The following is a 22995-nucleotide window of genomic DNA, read 5'->3' as shown; positions in this document are numbered from 1 at the left end:
GGTTTAAACCTCATATTTTTGTCAAATATTAATTCTCTATAGATGACAGATGCTGCTCTGTATTTAACGGAGGGTCTCAAATTTTACTCTGCCTCTCACTGGAAAGGAAATACAAATTTTTAAAATAGAATTAACTTGGGGAAAGGCATCAGTATTGCAACTCTTAGCACCAAATGTTTTTTCTTGGAGCACCAAATGCTTTAAGGAAAACATTCCAAGTATCAAAGTTTTCAGATAGATAAATATTTATGGATCAAATCCATAAAGAACAGACATTGTTATGAAATATATATAGATGCCTTCAAAACTTTCTTTCTAGGCAGAGTAGACACATAAGTTAGAAGTCATTTCCCACTTAATTGGTTTGCAACCTTATGCAACACAAATGGATTATGGATAAAGATTTATTCATTTGTACCCAGAGAATAGATCTTGTCTGACACCATGTCCAGAAAATTAAACAGGAACTATTCCTGTATATAAAATATCAAATGCCATTTAATTTATAGAAATTGCTTTATTCTAATCATTTATTTTCCTGGTTGAAAGTTTGTAGAGCTTTATGATCTCGTTCTTTGGTGAGAAAACAGTATTCTTTAAAATAAATTCTTCTAATGTGTTAGCATGAACAGAAAAAATCATAACATAGATTTGGTTCACATTTCAGAGTGGCATGAAATTTCATCTGTCTTTGAACTTTACTCACGGTCTTTTTTTTAGTCTACATATAGACCATTGACTCTCCCTTTTTACTGAGAGCACTTCATAGTGGTATCAAGAATGTTCTCCATTTGTGGTGCAATCTCCAAAAAGCTATTTCGCCATTTAATGGCAAAAGGTCTACTTACATTTTTCATGCAGCAAAACTTAACTATCCTGTATGATACCAGACAAATTTAAAACAACTACCAAAGGCACATAGCCTTAGCTTTTGTAGTATCCTCACTGCTCTTAGAATACCATTTATGGATGTGCACTGAATGTTATTAACAGCAATAGGCCCTCTCCCAGATGCAAACGTTGAACAAAGGTCTACAAGAACTCATTGCAGAAAGGGTTGGTTGTACCACGTAGGGCTTCCAGGTCACACTTACACACATGGATAACTACCATCAGTAGTACCGTCTGTGAACATGAGGTACATTTTGGAACTAAATATAATTTCCTCCCTGAAACTAACCAGGGAAGTTTTATATTCGTCCAAACAAAGACATGGCTTTGAGTTTAAAGAAAATGGAAGCAAAGGCACAGGGAAAAATTTTATTTATGAATATGTGGACACATGACTTTGGATCCAGCCAGCCAGTGACATAAATAAACTTGAGCAAAAGATTCAAGCTAGAGAATACATATGTAGATATACTTGTGTGTGTGCATATGGCTTCTTGGAGCAGTGCCACAAATCTGGACACCAACCAACAGAATCACTCCCGTCCTTTGAAATTTCCATTAAGAGCACAATGGGGGTAATTATTCCGGGATGCTCCAAATCGCTCTTTCCATCTTGTGCACACACATGCCCGCCAAACATAAAATGTTTGCCTTCTCCCTTCCAATGTGATGGTTGTTGAACTTATTTTTAGTGTCATTTGATAAGCCTTTGTGCTCGCAGAGAGACATCCCACTGACCCAGCCACTGGTCATTGTCTATACCAGTTCACATCAAAGCAGCCAAGCTTTGTCAGGTTTCGAGTCGAATATCCATTTCGCATCTGAAGTACAGTATCGAAAGTGACTAGATCATTTGAGCTTTTTCCTTCAGCTGCTGCCTCCTCCTCCCCCCCAGTGTTTCTGCTCACGCTAACATAATTTGGCATCACCGACGTGACACAATGGTGGTTTTTCTAAAAAATTATCATACATACATTGTCAATGTTTGTGATGGCCAATCCTCCTGAAAATTTAATTTATAAATTGATGAAAAGAGGTCTTTTTTCTCTATTGAATCATAATCATGGTGGAGTTCCCCTCAAAATCCAAGTAACGCGCATACAGTAATAGGTCATTCAATGTCAAAAGGCATAAAAAAGATGAGCAAAATCTTCACAGGCTGCTGCTTGCCGTTGCCTTTAATTATATTAATTAAACTTTGAAATTTTCATGCAAAGAGAGTTGCTGGCTTGTGACGCTGAAGAGCCCTTTGAGACTTGGAGGAAGGAAAAACCCTGAGCGGAAGCTCTGTGGTTACAGCTTCCTTTAAATTAAAAACAAAACAAACTTCTAAGTATGTTTACAGATATTAATGCTTTATGCACTATTAAATCCTAAATATAGAAAAAGGGGAAAGTCTACCAGTCACAAATCATGAATCCTTTAAACTCCACTCGAGATCTCTGGATAGAGACTGTCTTCCTGTAGAATAACGCTCTATTAATTTTCTTCTTGTCCCAAGTGCATAACGAAAGAAAGGTTTCTTCAAAAACTAAAGGGCAAAATCTTGCTTGCTACCAATACCTTGAGGCATCCTGTCTACATTTTGTCATGCGTGTGCACTTTTCAGTGTTAGAATGACAAGATTTTCCAGTCAGAAGCTTCCCGTAAGGCACACTGTGATAGGGGAGTTGGAAAGATTTTGTGATCTGACATAGCTATAAGGCAATGGACTCTTTTATTTGCCTAGCCTGGTGGGAAATTTTATACTCTGACTGTAGCTAAGGACCTTGTCATGTAAAAACAAGTGCTATGTTTTCATGTAAGGAAACTCCTTTCTCCATTAAAGACCCATCATGCCTAGTTGTTTTGTGGTCCCTGTTTTGATATCATCTTCATGCTGTAGCATGTCCTGATCGTTGTTTTGCTCTTTCTTCTTCTATACATTGAAGATAACTTTCTTGTAGAAACCATAGCATGCAGATTAACATTTATTTTCAAGGTCATGAATCATGCGTTACCATTGGGTTTCATGGACTCCTGTGTAGATGGCAGAAAAGTGTCTGAAAATGTTTGCTGCAAGCAAAGCAGAAGGCAGAGAAAATATTTTCTGCCTGAGAGGAATTAAGTTGCTCTTCCCAAAACTTCTGAAATGCTTCATTTTCTTTTTCACTGGGTTGGAAATCAGCAGTGTGAAGATGTGCCATCTTCATACTTCTTTGGTTTTCCTGCTTTTCTTTTACTGAGATGGAACTCGGGAGAAGTTTATGCACCGGCCCTGAGGAAAGAAAAAAATCCTTATTGAGATAATAATGCAATTATAAAAAAGCATAAATACACTTTGTTTCCATACTGGGATACACGTTATGTGTTTATATGTATGTATACAGGTAGTCCCTAGATTACGACAAAGTCCCATTCTGTCGACTCCACTGTATATTGGTTCTGATGAATGTTGAATACCTTTTTTTTAGTTTTCATTATTATTGCCTTTATTATCATTATCTTTATAAATTCGATTTTTATTTGTCTCTGGGGATTGGAAACATTACATATAAACTTACAGATATGATGACATAAGCAAATTATGTGCTGCAACATTGTATGTAGTATATATTATTAATGATAAGATGTACAGAAAAAAAAGGACAGTTGTAACTGAGATTCATCGTAACTCTAATGGAAGTTGGGGAATACCTGTACACATATATATGTATATGTAAATGTTAAGATGAGACAAAAAGTCCTATCTTTCCCCCCCTTGGGTCAATACATGATGGCTATTTCAGATCTATCCACAGTAATTTTACCTACAGAATGGTATGAATAGAATTAGAGTGGAAAAAGAACACTTTGGAAAGTAGAACTATGTCATTACTATCTAAAGTATATCATTAGTATCCTAGCAATAAAAATTGCAAAGCCACAACCCAGTATCCTTCTTCATATATCAAATTAAAATTCCCTTATGCAATCTGATGCTTCTAAAATTCTACATGAGGAATGCATTGAAGACTTCCTAAGAGACTGAGAATGAGAGGCCAGGACAAAAGGGAAGAGATGTCATCCCATTGTATAAACATCTTTTGCAAGAGACTTATTAGTGATCTTGTCCCTTATTATTGACTATATCTAACAAGTGCACATTTCCAAAGAGGCTTTGTCATGCCAATTCCTTAGCAGTTAAATGAAGGTTGCATGGACACATTCTTCCATACACAATTGTAAATAATTCAAGAATTATTTGAAAACAAAGCTTTCAATTCATGATAAGGCTTCCTCTCCTTTTTATAACACAGCTGATACACTCCACTATATAACTAGCATACTGCTTTTTAGTATAACTAAATCCCTTGCCAATGAGTCGATTCTGACTCGTAGCGACCCTATAGGACAGAGTAGAACTGCCCCATAGGGTTTCCAAGGAGCACCTGGTGGATTTGAACTGTTAACCTTTTAATCAGCAGTCTAAACTCTTAACCACTGTGCATCCAGGGTTCCCTTTTTGGTACAGGGTCAGAATTATCATCCTATTGAGATTTTTTCTGTTTCTCATAATACGTTCCCTTGAATCATTTCAGATTTTAGAAGTTTTCTTTTCCTCCCTGTAAATGTGAATAATAGTTTGTTTTAAATATCTGATACATTGTCACTGATGTTCTAAAGTAAACTGAAAAGGGATAAAAAAATATTGTTGGAGAAGAATGTTCAAACTATAAAAACAGGATTTATGTGTCTTTTCCTCTCAACAATGACTATTTAATAAATTTAGAAATTTCAGAAATTAATGTAAAAACAGCAAAACATAAAAAGAAAAATAAAACTGGGAGTTTCTACTAGCTTTGGCTAAATGCAAACACTCATTAAATTATCTGCCTTTTAAATAATTTTGGAGGCAACATTACTACAATTGCCAACTTTGTTACTAACTTTGTGTCTAATGTCTATAAATATTGTTAGTACAAAGGAAAGTGGAAGGAAAGTAGAGAGAAGAGCACGTTAGAGTAAGATCAAAGTTCCTTGGTAATGCAATGGTCATAGATCAAGGGCTCAGACTGTATCTTTGTATTATCTTGAACCTTCAAACAAGATTTTTAGCATGAGTATTAAGCGATGAGATGCTATTCCCCAGACAGGCTAAGAGAGTGAAATATGTCCCCCAAAAGCCAAGAAAAGATTAAAAGTGTTATTTTAATGACACATCCATTTTCTAATTTTTTGGGAGGAGAGAGACAGGTGGGAAAATGACATAAAAAATAATATTTGAGCAAAGCAATAAGTAGCACTGTTTCTCAGCCAAAGTAGTGTAACTTTATATGCAATGAGAAATTGATTTGAACTATGCATATGAAAACACTGATTAACATTTGAAATATTATCTTCTGGAGATTTTTCAGAATCATATATATGAAGAATGATATATGACAGCAAAGTTATAAATTAATGACATTTTTTCTTACATATTTATGAACCAAAAAGTAGCAGTTTTCTCTCTTCTGTATAATTTTGAAAAAGAATTTGCCATGCATGTCTACTTTTACTTGAGTTTCATTGCTCATTAACTGGATCTAGATAAAGGCTATCTCCCTCTGACCACCAGATTAATCTTCCTAAAAACAACTCTGATCCATTTACTTTAAACAATTGGATAGATTAACAAGTGAAATTTAAAGTTTACCTAAATTCTCCAAAACATTTCTACACCTAAATATTCCAGACCTAAATTACTTCCCTTTTCATTTGACATGTTTTATTTAAAGACACAGAAACTCGAATGGAGAAAACCCTATTGATTTTGACCCCTAGGTCCTTACTACAACTCTTTCAAAGCTTCGGATTAAGTATCATCATCAGCTGCCAAACGACTATTGATTAAGTACCAAAACAGACCTGCTCAATTTGCTGTTGAGTTGATTACAACTCATTGTGATCCATGTACTTCAGAATAGAACTGTTCCATAGAGTTTTTAACGGCTGTGATCTTTCGGAAGTAGATTGCCCAGCTTTTCTTCTGAGGCATCTGTGGGAGGATTTGAACTGTCTTTTGCGCCACCTAGGCACTCCAAAGGCAGTCTACACTCATTGGGAAAAAAAAAAAACAATCAAATGTTCTTCTCCCATCCTGATCATGAACTCTAGGTGTCTGCACTTTTATCAGTAGCTAATAATATCTGGATGCATTTCTATTTTAAAGAACTTTAAAAGTTGGTAGCTTAAGGGAGATGTGTTCAAGAATTTCTTCTTCTGTGAATCATTTTTTATTTATTCCAGTCATGGGATTCCTTCCCTCAGTGATACCATAGCATGCATCTCCACTACAGCCAAACCACATTGCGTCAGAATTGTTTAAGTGAGTATCAAAAAGGAAAGATAACAGTGGCTAAATCTGAGGGCTGTAAAGCATGTGTGTGTATCCCAGCTCTTCCATTTACTAACTGTGACCATGGGCAACTCATTTAACTACTCTATACCTCAGTTTCTTCATCAGTAAAATGAGGATTAAAAATTGGACTTATTCTTAAGACTATTGTAAAGATTAAATCAGTTGATATACTTAAAACATAAACACACTTAAAATTGTGCTTGGCATACAGTAAACTGCCAAGAAAAATTAAGATATTGTTATTATTCATCTCTACGATATCTTTGCACACTGTCTAATATAAGACATGTTCTTAATAATTATTCACTTATAAACAAATGAATGGGTAGATGATGAACGCATGAATGAATGAACAAGTAACTACATAGATCTCCATTCGAGGAGGAGCCAAATTTCACAAATAATGAAAGGATAGAATAAATGTGGATTTGAGACAGAGAAAAAGAAGATTACAAAAGTAGAAAAGGAAAGAAGAAAATAAAGGACAAAAAGGAAGAGAGCAATCCTAAGGAATAAAAGGTAAGAAAAAAAGAGGAAAGAAAGAAACTATTGGCCAGAAGGAAATTTTTAGTTAGTATTCTGTCAGGCATCTTATTCGCAGAGGATTATTTCATGATGGCTGCTATCTTCCACTTACTAGAATATTCTAAAATCAGGGCGACACGTCCTGGTTGTAAGGGGCCTATAACCAGGGCTAGGTGGTTGTGGACCTTTGAATACTACCCAGTACTATCTTACAAAACGCATTAGTGATAATGCTAATTATACTCAAGGTCAAGAATATTTGGGCTGCCACTGATATCATGGCAAGCAGTCTAAGCCAGAATATTGCACAGCAATTTTTATTTGCAGGAAATGGGATGTGACAAGGCTTATCTTGTCATACCTTCATGCTTATAATGCCTACACAACGAAAGTATGTTATTAAGGTAAGAGGCAAAGCAATATAAAATAGCTTGAATATACAACTCACCAAAGAGTAAAACAGAATGGAAAGTAGTATTATTTAATAGTGCTTCTTTTTTTCTGGAAAATTTTCTTTATATTTCACTTTTATGATAAATAATGCAAGTGATAAAAATTTTAAAATCTTAATTAAATGGCTTAAGAAACTTAACTGTAACCCAAATATATAGACATATATGTATGAACATATATATTCAGAATTTAAAATAGTTTATTCTCTATACGAGGTTAATACTAATATCAAGTGACAGAATTCTACAGTCACTAAAATAAACCACTCTAAAATTACAGTATGATAAAAAAGGTGAAAACAAGAATTCTATTAGTAAGAATTAGGATAAATGTGTAATACTATGCCTTTCATATTATATTTTACATATTAATCCAAGGAATTTGAACTCATAATATATAAAATTTTAAAGGGTAATATAAAATGTAGTATTAGATTATAAACTATAATTATTAATATAAGGAAATAATATCAATTCAATTTTCCCGATTTTGGGAAATTTAATTCAATATTTTTTATAAATGATTTTCTTGACTTAAAATTATGCTCTAATCATGCATCTCAGTCATAAGTATAATCTCTGATGTTATTGTGATGCTTTAGGCAACATTCATAGTATTTATTCAATTAGGCAATCTATAAAACCAATTTGAATTTGGATGTATCATGCGTTATAAATCATTGGGTAATAAACTTCAACAATTACAATATATAGTTGATGTAAAGTTGAATTAAATTAGTGTCCTAAGACTAAATTAGTTTAAAAATAAACTATGAATTTATTCCTTCTTTGCCTTAAGAATATGGCATTCCTCGGATGCAATGAAATCAATAGTAAATGTATTCATTTTACAATAGATAACAGATTTGGAGTAGAATCTCTTAAATATTTAAAGTAATTAAGGCTAGGTAGTACAAATATATACTATACTGACAATAGATTATAGACAAATACATTTAGAGTACACTAATTTAGATACTGTGTTAATTCAGATATTGACAGATTATAATTATAGATAGCCTGTAACTGATCTTTCTCAATATATTACAAAATCTGTTAGGCAAATAAATTGCAAACAAGATTATTGCACATATGCTTGCCAACTTAATTTTTTTTGTAAAGAGTTAGAAAAACCATTCATATATTAACATTAACATATCATTGTATTATGATCTTGATATGGCAACATTTTGTCTGATAATCATTATGACTGAAAAGGAACTGTGTCCCTTTTAAAGCATATTGTTTTATGTAACCTTACTTTAAGCAAGTTACCTAAATGGCAAATTTCCATGGCAAGAGAGAAACTCTCATGAATTGCTAGTGAAAGTATAAACTGGCAAAAACATATAGTAGGCAACATATGTAATAATGGCATTAAAAGTTTATTTCTTCAACTTTGTAATTTCATTTTGGAAATACAGTCTAGTAAAATATTTAGACAAAGATTTAAAAATATTTACTTAAGATTTTTATAACACAGACAAAAATATAATCAATTTATGTTTACTTCTGTCCAACAATCAGAGGATAGTTAAATAAACTACTATTCATCTATTTAACTAAAGATTATGTAGTTATTAAAATAGGAAACATAAAAAAAGTAGTAAGATGTAGGGACATGGCAAGTGGGGGAAAAAAAGCCAAACTGTATATAACATGATTGTAATTATACAATACATGCCCAAAGAGTAAAAGACTAAAAGAAAATACACCAACATACTATGGGTAGTGGAACTGCACATAATTTCTTACAATCTATTTGATGCCTTCTTTGTAGTTTAAAAATATTTGGTAATTAAAAAGCAAAACAAAACATTAGCTTGCAAAGAGTAAATTCAATCAGCATAAATGCAATTCTTTCTAAACGTCTATGTTTCTATGTTTTTAAAAAGTCAGCCAAGGAACCTGTTGACTGCTCACTGTATGGAATTACCATCAACTACCAACTGTGCCAAAGCTTTCAGCACTCATGTTCTCATAGGCTGACATATTTATTCATCTCTAGGTATATTTTATATTTAATATCCTGACTGGCATATCCATCTGAATGCATGGATATTGCAGAAGTCAATGATTAATAAATCTTATAATCCACAGTCAGCATTTTCAGTTCTATCGTACAATATTCTAGAAGTTCTAATTAAATGTCTGTTCAAGCATTTGATCAGATTACACACAGTTGTCTAATTTCTTTTTTTAAAGTGTGTTTTTGTATAAGTAGCTTGAGCACACAAATGTACACATATAGCCTACTTCGTGCCCTGTGCATATTGGAGTTGATTACATTTAAATTAGAATATAAAGGAGGCTCTTTAATTTTCATATCACATCAATCTTTCTAATCACAACTAAGGAATATAGTTCTCTCTTCAATCAATAACATAGAATATTTCACTTCAGCCATTTATCGGTAATAACTTTGCAGTTTCTCTCCAGATCAGCTGGCAAAGCTATCTTTGAGAGGGAGGCTGCAAGTGAGGTGCTAAACATCGGTTCCTCTAGGTCAGTGGTTTTCATAGTGCAGTCTATAAAGTCCTGTGATTCTACAAGGTGCCTCTGGGGCCACCATAGCTGGTGGTAGTTTGTAAGGAGGAAGCGAATAGGCAACTTGCAGGCCTCTCATCCCTGATTCAAACCAAGAAGTTCCACTCTCATCTATTTTTCAACATTGCAATCCAGTGTAATTTTATCTTTTGCTAAAAACTGTAGTTCAATAACTTATGCAAGATTTTTTCATGCCTATGTTAAGTCACATCACTAGGAAATTATCTGTATGCCTGGATGTGATTTCTTTAGTTCTCTTTAGAAGTGCCTTCATAGATCTATGAAAATATTACAACATTACACCTTCAGCTTTGGTCATATGAAAAGTCCATATGGTTTTTGGTTATAGGAAGAGAATTTTTACATTTTGGAAAATTGCTACTGAGAACATTGCTATTGATGGATCAGTTTTCCTTGAACGTCAGTGCTAGAAAAAATCTTGTCTCTCCTGGTGAACTCTTAGGCTTCCTTTTAATTAAACAATGGCAACTATGTAACTCAATCTGTTTCTCTTTTTGTGATTTGGCTTTCAGAAAGCTCAGATTTACAAGCTTTTCTTAAAAGCAGTTGCTACCATTTGTACATTTTCTGGTAAAGTTATCTCTTGACTTTAGTCCATGTTTCTTTTTCCTTTTCATGCTTCTGAAAGTTTTATTGTATTGTTTTTCTCTCAACGCTTCTTTAGAAGTAGACTAAGTATAATTCCTAACTTCCACAGTTATAAAGAATCCAACTCATCTTAACCTCTAAGATTCTCCAAAAAATTGTGTTAACTCAACCTGTACCTTATACAAAAAGACGATATCATTTCTACTTCTCTTTTGTGTTCTCCTCCCTTGTTCTGGTAGGACTTAAAAAACTTCTCTGCAGATTGTTATGTTAAGTGATGCTAAATTATATTTAATGATGTTAAATGCTGATAGCTAAATTAGGCTAAATGATGATTGATTTAAACTTAACCTGAATTAAGTTAACACAGATAATAACAGATATGAACTTGAAGTTGACATGCAAGCATGTTGAAATTATACTATTCTTTACATAATCTCAACTTTCTTCTACAAGCCATGAATTCCATAGGTCTACAGACAGAAAGTGTAATTTCATTCTCTTTGCCTGCTAGAAAAAAAAGTAATCACAATGTGATTCTCTATAAACTAGAAATTTATTAACATTCCTAATTCATCTCTTAGAGAAAAATTCTCTGTGGAAGCTTTACACTATTACCAACTTTCCATCATTGGAAAAAGGAACAGACTATAACAAGAGTACATCACAAAACCCTGGTCACAGCAAAGCTAACCTCAGAATCTGTCAGCTTTAACTTCACTTAAATGACTTTAAGGCAAGAACTAGTATCTATTAGAGTGAGGAGTGTATTAAACAGTTCTCCAGTTATCATTGTTGGCAATACCTTATCTTAGGCCTCAAATAGTAAGTTGGAATGGAAAATAGATGCCCAAAAGAAAAATTTCTGATGCTGTGTTCCTGCTGCAGTTAACTAAACAAAAAGATAAAAACAAGACAACAGTAGGGACTGACATTTTGTTGTTGGTAAGTATGCAGACTCCAGCTTTGTTTGAAAACTGACCTCACTCATTCATTCTCAGTGTGGCCAGTAAGAGCAGCATTAAGCAGAGCAAGTGCCATGTTTCCCATCTCTCCAGCATTAAAATTCCACTGACGTTAACGCTCGTGAGATCTTTTACTAGCTATCTGCACAGGATGTATTTCACTGCTATAACCGTTATGGTATTATGCTCACCTCATAAATATCCATTGACAAGCTGAAGCATACAACTGCACTTTAGTTTAGACTTTTCAAACACAGATAGCTGATTTATTTATACCTCCGCTTCTAAAAAGAGGTTACTAAACCTTCATGCTCTGTGCAACAGTGAACAGTGTTTCAAATTTAAAATTGTATATGAAATATAGATACACACACAGGGAGACAAATCAAAAGGTCCAGGGAGTCACGAATGTCAGGAGAGAATGTCGACTTGAGAACACAATAAGCTCTTTCAGTGGAGATTTTCTGTAGGCAAGTGGATGAACAAGACTCAAGAGAGGGCACATACTCTCATCTGTATATATGTATGTGAGTGAATATGTGCTATCCTTTGCCCAAAATAAAACTGCAAAATTTTGAGCTATAATGAATTCCACATACTCTTTTCTAACGAAAGCTCAACCTGTAAATGTCCCCTTTTACAGTAGGGACCACGCACCATATGGATATACAGTAGATGTCATTAAAGAAAGTGCTAAGGTTGCCTAACAAATTTACCTTTGTCTCTTCGTCTGTCATGGTGTCTGCAAAATTTGTGTTGCTCTACACATACTTTTAACACTTATTTTAAAAATATCCATGTGTCTTAACATTTCTTAAAATTCCAATATATTATTAGTAAGTAATGAAAAACCTAGCCCTTAGCTCATGAAAATAAGATATGAAATTGACCTAACATGATTTCATATATATATTTTGCATATCTTTTTAGTTGATGTCATGGATTGAATTGTGTGCCCCCAGAAAAGTGTGTATCAGTTCGGCTGGGCCATGATTCCCAGTATTGTATGATTGTGTACCATATCTGATGTGATTTCCTTATGTGTTATAAACTCTATTACTATGATGTAATAAGATGGATTAGTGGCAGTTATACTGATGAAGTCTACAAGATTAGATAGTGTCTTAAGCCATATGAATGAGAGAAGGGAACAGAGACACACGGGAACCTCATACCACCAAGAAAGCAGTGCCGGGAGCAGAGTGCGTCCTTCGGACCTGAGATTCCTGTGCAGAGAAGCTTCCAGACCAAGGGAAGATTGATGACACAGACTTCCCTCCAGACCTGACAGAGAAAGCGTTCCCTTGGAGCCAATGCCCTGAATTTGGACTTGTAGCCTACTGGATTGTGAGAGAATAAACTTCTCTTTGTTAAAGCCATCCACTTGTGGTATTTCTGTTATAGCAGCACTAGATGACTAAGACAGTTGGTTAACAATTCTTTCCTTGGATACATATCATAGGTAATACAGGAATTATTTTACACTTTCCAGTCTCAGAGTACTGATTACATCTTAGGTCTTAAACCAGTACTAAAAAATAAGTACTTAGAAACACGACCTGAAAGCAACAGAAAAACAGATGACTTATGCACATTGTAGCATTACTGGTATTAACAAAAGATAGAAAACAACTTAAACATTCATCAATAAGGGACAAGATGAACAAACTAAGATACATATAAATAATGAATGCTATAACTAATATACAGCTCTTACAAAGAAGTGCAGCCATAATGTTCCTTAGAAGTGAGGAAGGTGAGACTTTGTCTCACATACTTTGGACATGTTGTCAGGAGGAACCAGTCCTTGGAGAAGGATATCATGATTGGTAAAGTAGAGGGTACATCATGCTTGGTAAAGTAGAGGGTCAGCGAAAAAGAGGAAGCTCCTCAATGAAATGGACTGACACAGTGGCTGCAACAATGGGCTCAAACATAGCAACAATTGGGAGGACGGTGCAGGACAGGGCAGTGTTTCTTTCTTTTGTACATAGAGTCACTACGAGTTGGAACTGACTCGACAGCACCTAATAACAACAATTATAAAAAATGAGGAGGGTCTCCACACACTGGAGTAAAGTGATCACTAGGATTTATTAAGAGGGGAAAAATCAAGGTGCATATATCATATACACACTTTGCTATCTTTTATATTACAAAGGAGTTAAATACACTGGCATTAATATATGCTTGTATTTTTAAAAGTTCCCTAGGTAATGAAAACAGTTTGTGCTAGACTATTAACCTAAAGGTCGGTGGTTCGAACCCACCTACCCATGCCATGAAAGAAAGGCCTGGTGATCTGCTTCTGTACAGATTACAGCCAAGAAAACTCTATGGAGTAGTTCTACTCTGTAACACATGGGTTGCCATGAGTTGGAACTGACTCAACAGCAATGGGATTGGTTTTTGGTTTTGTATTTTCAAAGACAAAAGGAAAAGGAATAATAGTTCTTAAAACTAGTAATAGTTGCCAGTAAGTGGAGGGAGGGCACAAAGTGGAGTGAATGAGAATGTAAAGAAGACATTTTTGAACACATCTTGTTGTATGTTTTCAAATTTGGAAAGATATAAATATTTTGCATTTGCAAAAAATAAAGTATACATATATTCAATCCTTAAAACTAAAATAGCCTTCACTAAGTGCAAGGCAGAGCCTGACAAAAGATTGAGACATGGAGACATGGCAGGAAAGCCAAGATCCCCCAGTGGTGCACAAAGCTTTCCTTGAGAAGAAGGAAGTATCCAGCTGAAGGTCGGGAGAAAGGCAGGACAGTAGATGGATACTACCCACTCCAAAAGCACTGGAGACTTTCCCCAAGGGATAGGAAGTAGGCCAATAAATGTTTGAGGGAGAACAAGAGGAATGAGAAAAATAGCTCTAAGGGACCCAGGGCTCCCCTAACCACAAGGCAGCAGCTTTCTGGAAACTTAGGGCAGAAGAGCTAAGAGAGATCTCTCCGATGCTCATGGGACTGTCATAGAATGCAAGACATCAACCAGTAGAAGGCTGCAAGCTGGGAAGAAATGGGGAAACAGGTGTACAGAAAGTTAAGCTACAGGAGTGGTTGGCTAGAGAGCAAAGAGTACTCCTCTACAACTCAAAAACCTTGTAGCTGGGCTGTAAAGCAGAAGAAGAAGTCACTGCTACATGGAAAGCCCTGATCCTTCCCTCAAACTCTTCAAAGCAAGTAGTGAACTAAAAATAACTAGGACTGCAACAAAACCCAAACTCAGTTCAACTACAGATTAGCATCATTACTGGGGAAATGGTATGTATTTTACAGGAGTACATATGATATACTTCAGTCACTAATTTTCTTTTATGAACAACGTCCAGTATACGATCACAAATTATGACACAAAAAGAAGAAAAATATGACCATAATCAAGAAAAAACAGTCAATAGAACCAAATATATAGAACTTTAAAAAAAACTATGATAAATATATTAAATGATCTATTGAGCAAGGTGGCTAGCATGCATAAAGATATGGGAAATTTCAGCAGAGAAATGTAAACTATAAATAAGAACCAAATGGAAAGGCTAGAGAAGAAAATTTTAATATCAGAAATAAATAATATATTTAATTGATGTAAAGCAGACTGAACACAACAGAAGGAGGAATCACTGAACTTGAAGTGATCTGAAGAATTGAAATACTCCAAACTGAAAAACAAAGGGAAAATTTTAAAGGGAATCTGAAACCTGTGGGAAAATATCTAGTGATCTGTCATATGACTAACTGGTATCCTGGAAAGAGCAGAGAGAATGGTGCCAAAGAAATATTTGAAAAGATAATGGCCAAGAACTTCCTAGAATTGATGAAAGGCATAAATCTGACTCAAAACAGGATAAATACAAAAAGAAATCCATACCAGGCACAATACTAAAACTTCTGAAAGCCAAAGAAAATAGAAGAAGCATTCTTCACCACGAGCACCACCTCTACCCTGCCCCACCCCACCTCCATCAAGGACATCCTCCAATCCCCAGCAACGACATATTGTATACAGGGAGAATAACGATAATCATGACAAGTGACTTTTTATCAGAAACTATGGGGGACATAAGAAAATTAAACATCTCTAGTGGCACACTGGTTAAAAGCTCAGGTTTCTCAGCAGTTCGAATCCACCAGCCACTCCTTAGAAATCCTATGGGGCAGTTCTACAATGTCCTATAGGGTCGCTATGAGTCAGAATTGACTGGATGACAATGGGAAAATGTTAAATGGGGGTGGGGAGATACAACCTAGAGTGCCATATCCGGAGAAAATACCCTTAAATATGTAAGCTAAAATAAAGATAATTTATCTGTAATAGACTTACACAACAACAAATTCTAAAAGGTGTTCTTTGGACTGAAGGAAAAGACACTAAATGGAAGCCCAGATTCGCAAGAAAAAATGACAAGAAACAGAACAGTAAATATGTGAATAAATAAATTAAAATATAACTATATAAAAGAAATATAAATTTCTTTATAACACTATTGATTCCAAAACCCAACCAAACCCATTGCCATTGAGTCGATTCTGACTCATAACGACCCTACAGGACAGAGTAGAGCTTCCTCATAGGGTTTCCAAAGAGCAGCTGGTGATTCAAACTCTGACCTTTTGGTTAGCAGCCAAGCTCTTAACCACTGTGCCACCAGGGCTCCCGCTATTGATTATATAAAGCAAAAATAATATATTGTTGAATTCAGAATATATGTAGAAATAAAATATGTCAATAAGAGCACATAGAACAGGAAGGAGAAAATTGAAATTCTACCACTGTAAAATGTATATATTGTTCATGAACTAATACAATATTATTTGATGGTAGATTTCAAAAACTTAAAGAGGCATATTAGAGTATCTAGAGAAACCACTGAAAAAATAACAAAGAGACATAGCTAAAAAGATAACAGATGAAATAGAATGGATTACAAAAAATACTATATTAACCCAAAAGAGGACAGAAAAGTAGGAAAAGAAGGACAAAGAATGGATAAGACAAATATAATCAAATATGGTAGACAGAAAACCTGGAAACATTTGAAACAGAGAAATTTAATACATAACCACATACAAAGAACCAATTATTTCAAGTTAAGACAACAGTATTTTGTCTGCACTATTAACAATAGAATATGATCTAAGAATAAGCAGAAATGTTTTGTATCATTCATTAGTCTAAATTTTACTACTAATAATTTATTATTAATTTGTATACATATAATGTAAATATATATATTTACATTAATACTCCTAAGATCCCAATTTTTCATGTAAGATATTCAGTAAAATATTTTAAAGTTAAATTGGAAGTATTGCCATGAATTCATGGTTTTTTTAAAGTTACTAAATTTCCTAGCTCTGCCTGCTAAAAAGACCTAGAAGCAATGACAACCAAATTACAATCAGCACTCCCAGTACCCAAACTACGGTCTCTAAATACCATTCTCTACTCAAAAAACCCAGAGCTTCTTTGAGCTGAATGTCCAATTCCAATTCTGGAGCAGAAAATGTAAAAGATAAATCTGTGACATCTTGTACCAAAATAAAATAAATTTATCTAGGAGTAATTGCATCATGTAAAATATACACACACACACACACACACACACACACACATATACAGTAATAAGTATGAAGGATCAGACTTTAACCACTGGCTTCCTCTGCTCTATCTTGGCATCACTAATAGTGGAATAACAGATGTGATGCATTAAAAAGTGTACAGCACCACTTATGAATAATTCATGCCAAAAAAAAAAAAGTACCTGAATCAGGGTAAGGAGATAGGGAGTGTCAGTGTATGTTTGTATGTTGAGGGGTTAGTGCTAGAGCGGTTGAAATTATACACAGCGTGTTTAAGTGACACTTGAGCAGAGATCCAAAGGAAGTCATTCAGTGAGACTGAATATCTGGGGAATGAACAATCTTAGTACACAAACTAGCAAGTGAAAAGACTCTGGGGTGAAAGCAACTTAGGCATATCTGTGATAAAGCAATAAAGCTAGTGACGCAGGGAGATAATGAGGGATGAACAGAGTGGAAGATGAGGCCAGAAAAGAAACAGGAGCCCTATCATACAGAATCTTACAGCAGTAACTGTTTTCAATCCTGCTTTTTTTAAAGCAAAGTTACTAATTATACAAAGTTAACATCTGAATTCCATCTTTTTTACAGCAGATTGAACTAAGATGTTAAGTGATTTACCTTTCAAAGTTCTTCAGGTTCACATATAGCAAAAACACACTCACCAGGCAATGTCAGACAAGTGAACGAACCCAAACTCCAACCAGCGTCTCAAATAATGTTTAACCAGGTGGGAAACAGAATAAATTAATTTACTCAGTATGGAAGAATGCAGGCTTAAAATATTAATTTTCACTAAGGTATTTTCAGACTTAGTATTTTACCTCAGTTGATCACACCACAAAACAAAAATTTTATATGTGATTTCATGAATTTTTTTCTTAGAAAAATAGTCATTGCAGTAATTCGTTTGTTTTTGTAAAATTGCTTTTAGAACATTTAAAGAAATCCTGAATGTTTATACTTCATTAACACATAAAAACATTTACTGAGGGGTATTCCTAATGCATAAGATCCTACAAATGCCATTATTTACCCCTAGCTAACTTATGTATCAGAAATAAATCCTCTCTTTCGGGACTCCAATACAATGTATGATGTCCTAATCATGAAATCAGTAACTACAAATATGTTGATGAATTCAGTCCACACCTGCTTCAAACAAACTTTCATTAGCTGTCTCTATTTAAAAGTATCCACGACTCTTCGGATGGTTTGTTGGACACCTAAATTACCAGTTAGTTTGAGACTAAGAACAATTATTTAACAGGATCTTTCAAAGAAAAATAATTATTAAAAACTTCACCTTTGTTATGTTTTTAAATTGATACTTCATAGATGTATATAATCAATTAAACATATTTCATAGAAGCATACAGTTTTTAAAGTGCCTCTTTGAAGGGCAATTCTCAATGATGTTCTGAAAGGTTATGAACAAAAAAATTTTATGAACAATCTGCATAAAGCATTAAATGGAAAATTAGTTACTGTGATGCTGTTTTCTTTTAGTATAGCTGAAAGTATAGCTGAACATATTTTAGGTTTTCGGTCCTAATACAAAACATATGTATATATTCACTTTTAGGGCAACAAATATATGTTTTATATATTTTTTTAATACATTGAGAAAAAACAATTTTAGACAATTGCAGAGGTCATTTTGTATATCTAATAAAAAGATATCTGAACTTCCAAAGCCAGAATTTAATTTTGAATAATTATTATGGACTAATATTTAGATGTATGATATGAATGATGTATGCTTTTTTATAATACATAAGTAACGTGGATTAAAATTCTTCACATTATATTGCTACATTCTTCTAGAGCAGCAGACAAATGACTACACTTACTGCTAAATTTACAACATGGAAACAAAACTTCAGCTGCACCTTAAATTGTGTATACTAATATTACGCTGATAACAGCATGAAGAATATCCCTGCTTTTATGTACAGATGCAAGTCTGAACTAGCTTTTGCATATATAGCACAGGAATTTATATTGCAAAGGTAGATACCACTGTGACCCAGATGTTATTTCACTAATCAATAAATATACAATGACATTTAATGGGAACCCCTTGCTCACAATTTGAAAAGAAACTCAACGTAGGTTAATTTTCTCTCTTAATCAATGCAGACATTTCCAGTTGAAACAACTTATATCAACTAGCAAGAGTAAGTCCTAAAACAACTGTGGAAATGTTAAACTATCCCTAGAGATATAATTAATAACAACAAAATAGAAAGTATAAATTCCCAAAGTTTAAAATGTGTACAACATACTGGTATATACAAACAAAACCTGTTGCCGTCAAGTCAATTCCAACTCATAGTGACCCTACAGGACAGAGTAGAACTGCCCCAAAGGGTTTCAATATATTCAAATAAGAGTGACGACTGTGATATGTTTCAAAACACAAGTTACCTCTATGTATCAAGAGATCCCTTCAGTCAAAACACTAACTGACTGAAAACTATAGTCTAGTAAGTTATCTCTATGTACAAAGAATAGTTAGTTTCTTAGTCCAAAGAGCTCAAAAATGCTGAAGACATATACATTTCAGAGTCAAATAACAAAATATGGTTGGCATTGTTTATCTTCATTTGATCATGTTATAATATCTCTGTGAAATTATCTAAAATAAATCCCAGAACCGGAACCTGGAGTTTAGGTCTATCTACAAGTCAAGCATTAGGTCTACAGTCAAGGTTGATAGATTGATAGATTAGATAGATTAGATAGATAGATAGATAGATAGATAGATTGATCGATAGATAGATAGACAGATAGAAAGAGAGACAGATAGATAGACAGATGGATAAATAGATGATTAGATACAGACAGACAGAAAGATAGACAGATGATAGAAAGATAGAGAGACAGAAAGATAGAAAAATAGATGATAGATTGATTGATAGATAATAAGCAGGCAGACATATAGATATATACAATGGTTGACATGTCTAAAAATACAAGTAACAAAACTACAAACTTACACTTTAGTTTTTGTTAACTGACTTGTAATTAAACAACAGTGGCAACCATTCCATGGGCAAAAGTGCAGAAATAATGTCTTCCTGGCTTATTTTATCACATGAATATTCAAGCAGGCCTAGATGTCCTGCTTCCTATATGTTTGGCTCGGTGGCCTGGCATAATAGGGAAGTGGCTAAACTACAGGGTGGAAGTGGACGAAGCAGGGAAGCAAGTAGGCATCAAAGAGGAACTGAACTTGATGTCAATCTTAAATAGAGAGCAGATGGTAGGAAGTGGGGTTAATTTCATAAGTGAAGCCATCACCAGAGAAGACAGAGCTGAAAGTATATATTCCATGTCCATTATGATTCTTAGACCTAAATGCAAGACATATTTTGTCAAGCAGGACATGGGCATTCTGAGCAACCAAACCACATGGACACATACCATGAAGTCAAGAAAACATTAAATCAGTGCTCAGCTAACTGACTTCACAGGTGTTTACTTTCCTTCATACCTCTGTTATTCTCTATCAAGGAAAGAGATATTTGAAGAAACATGATTTTTCTTTCAAATAAGTGGTATAGCACTTGCTGCCTTTACATATGTCAATAAAATTCCAGAGACTAAGTTACTCATCAAGGAGGAAGCACTCTGTATTTATTGATTACTAATATCATTAAATTTGAAAAAAATATAGATTATGCATATTTCTGAAAACACGTTTTAAAAACTGCTATTGAATTGGTGGCATTTACTGACAAATGTGAAAGTTAAAGGTTTAGCTGATACTGGACAAAAAGTAAAGATTTGGAATTTTAAAAGGAATGAGAACATTCTATAAAAGAATGAAAAATAATTTGATAAATTAAGTTCAACTACTACATCTGATTTAAAATGAATAACAAGGTTCTTAATCTGATATGCATTGTCAAAGTTGTCATTCTTTGGTGAGAGATTATCAGAAAAATTAATAATTCTATGCCAGGACTGAAGCACAGAACATTCTTCAGAGTCAGGAACATGAACAATGGAAAACTGCCTTTTGCAATTGCAAAACTCTAGAGTTCACAAAGCTTGCTTTCTTTAAAATCAGTCTCTGGTAGATATTTTAAATGAGACAAAGAACATTCAATTTTAAAACCTTGTCACTTGAAATATCTCTTTGGTGACTGAAACAAAAGAGAGGTCCTCCTAGTCATGCATCAGTGAGATGCCGTAAGAAAAGCTGTGCTGAGCTGTCATACTCCAACCAAGCATCCTATCATCACAGAGAGAAAGGCTATGTGAGATGACAATGGAACGTGTTGTTTGAATGGCATCCCTGAGAAAAATCCAACTGCAGCAGCACATTTTTAGATTCAATGTGGAAGATCGGTCATTCTAAATATATATCATTGCAATTTTTCATCAAAACCAACACCTATCTTTGGAAATTAGAGAATGCTGAATGAATAAAATATTCTTGTATTGGCAAACCCCACAGCTGGACAATTCTATCATCATTTTAATTCAGTCTCTTCTGACAACATCAATGCACCTTGCAAAGAAAGCCAGATGTTCATTCTCTTCTGTGCTATTAAAAGTCTGGTTTACAGACTTAAATTATATTCACTGTTTCTGTTCCTTTTTTTTTTCTTTCAAATGATGATGGCATTGAAGCCTTTGATAATGAAGAAAACATTTTTTGTGGGTTTTTTTTGGTACTTCTAGTTCTAAATATACAACTTAACATATGTTTAAAACAAAGCATATGGAAATAAGAAAAAGCAAATCTGAATTCCAGGCACAAATATTGGTACAAAAGCTTAGACCATGCAATGTATTACTTTATAGTATCTCAAGTTATGCAGGTTATTGAGACCCAAAACTAACAGAAGCAAAAGTTCTTTGCTATAATCATACTAACCTTCAGGACTTAAACTTCCCACAGTTGATGTCTTATTGCTCAGGTTCTACAAAATTCATTCCCAGATTTAAAAAGGATTATGTCAAGAGATTCCTTTTCTTTGTGTGACTGGGGTCATTTCTGATTGAGTGATATTAAAAATAACACCTTTACAAATCAGCCAGTGAATAAATTAATTAGCAGTAACCAGTGAACACCTTCAGTGTAACAACTTTCATCTCTCCACTTAATGCATAATCACAGAGCTGATGTCCATGAATAAGTAAGTACTGAGGAGCCAAAGTCTGACCAATAAACATTTAACATCATTCAGCTCTTCTCCAGACAATAGGAATTTCTGAGCACTTTCCTTTTGTTGCTTTTCACTTTTATGGGAAAAAGACAAATTTTACCTAAAAGAATGGACTTAGAAAATATCAACCACTGGGTCCTTAGACAATGACTTCAATGTTCTATGCTCTTTACCTTGGGAGAACTGTGTAGTACTAGTTGATATTCAAAATGATGGCTCTGATTTGTCAAGACCCATAGGACTGAGACACACAAAGGATGAACCCTAATGCAAACTATAGACTTTAATTAATAATAATATATCAATACTGATTCAGTGATGGTAACAAATGTACCACAGGAAAATTAAAAAAAACACATCGCCCTTGGGTTGAGTCCAACTCATGGAGACCACATGTGTGAGGCAAAATGTTAACAGGAAAAGCAATGTGCAAGGGGGAGTGGGTAAATGAGAACTCTCCATACTTTCTGAACATTTTTTCTGTAAACCTAAAATTGCTCTAAAAAATAAAGTCTATTAAAAAAAAAATAACGGCCTAGAAATATCTGATATTTCAAGAGTTATCTCAAAATCGTATTTTAGAAATATTACTATACAAGAGCCCCGGTGATGCAGTGGTTAAGAGCTCAGGCTGCTAACCAGAAGGTTGGCAGTTCAAATCTACCAGCCACTCCTTTGAAACCCTATGGGGCAGTTCTACTCTGTCCTATAGGGTAGCTATGAGTTGGAATCCACTCAATGGCAATGGGTTTGGTTTTTGGTTAATGCAAATAGCAGATTAACAGTCAAAAAAAGTCTTAATTTGACATAATAGTTGGAGAACAAGTGATTCAGAGTGGAACAAATATCCTGATATTTGAGTGTGGGAGG

General features: G+C 34.2%; 1 protein-coding gene across 1 annotated transcript in view; it reads right to left on the bottom strand.

The window, feature by feature from the left end:
• Positions 1–1246: 1246 nt before the first annotated feature.
• Positions 1247–22995, bottom strand: part of ANTXR2 (ANTXR cell adhesion molecule 2) — a 173867-nt gene continuing 152118 nt past the window's right edge. The window contains exon 17 of the mRNA XM_004383113.2: positions 1247–3148. Within this exon, the coding sequence (XP_004383170.1) occupies positions 3110–3148 (39 nt within the window). The 3' untranslated portion in view covers positions 1247–3109. The remainder of the gene's footprint in view (positions 3149–22995) is intronic.

Source organism: Trichechus manatus, unplaced genomic scaffold (genome assembly GCF_000243295.1).
Source record: "Trichechus manatus latirostris isolate Lorelei unplaced genomic scaffold, TriManLat1.0 scaffold00105, whole genome shotgun sequence".
Classification (NCBI taxonomy): domain Eukaryota; kingdom Metazoa; phylum Chordata; class Mammalia; order Sirenia; family Trichechidae; genus Trichechus; species Trichechus manatus.
The sequence above is the reverse complement of the archived record's forward strand: the minus strand, read 5'-3'. Positions and strand labels throughout refer to the sequence as shown.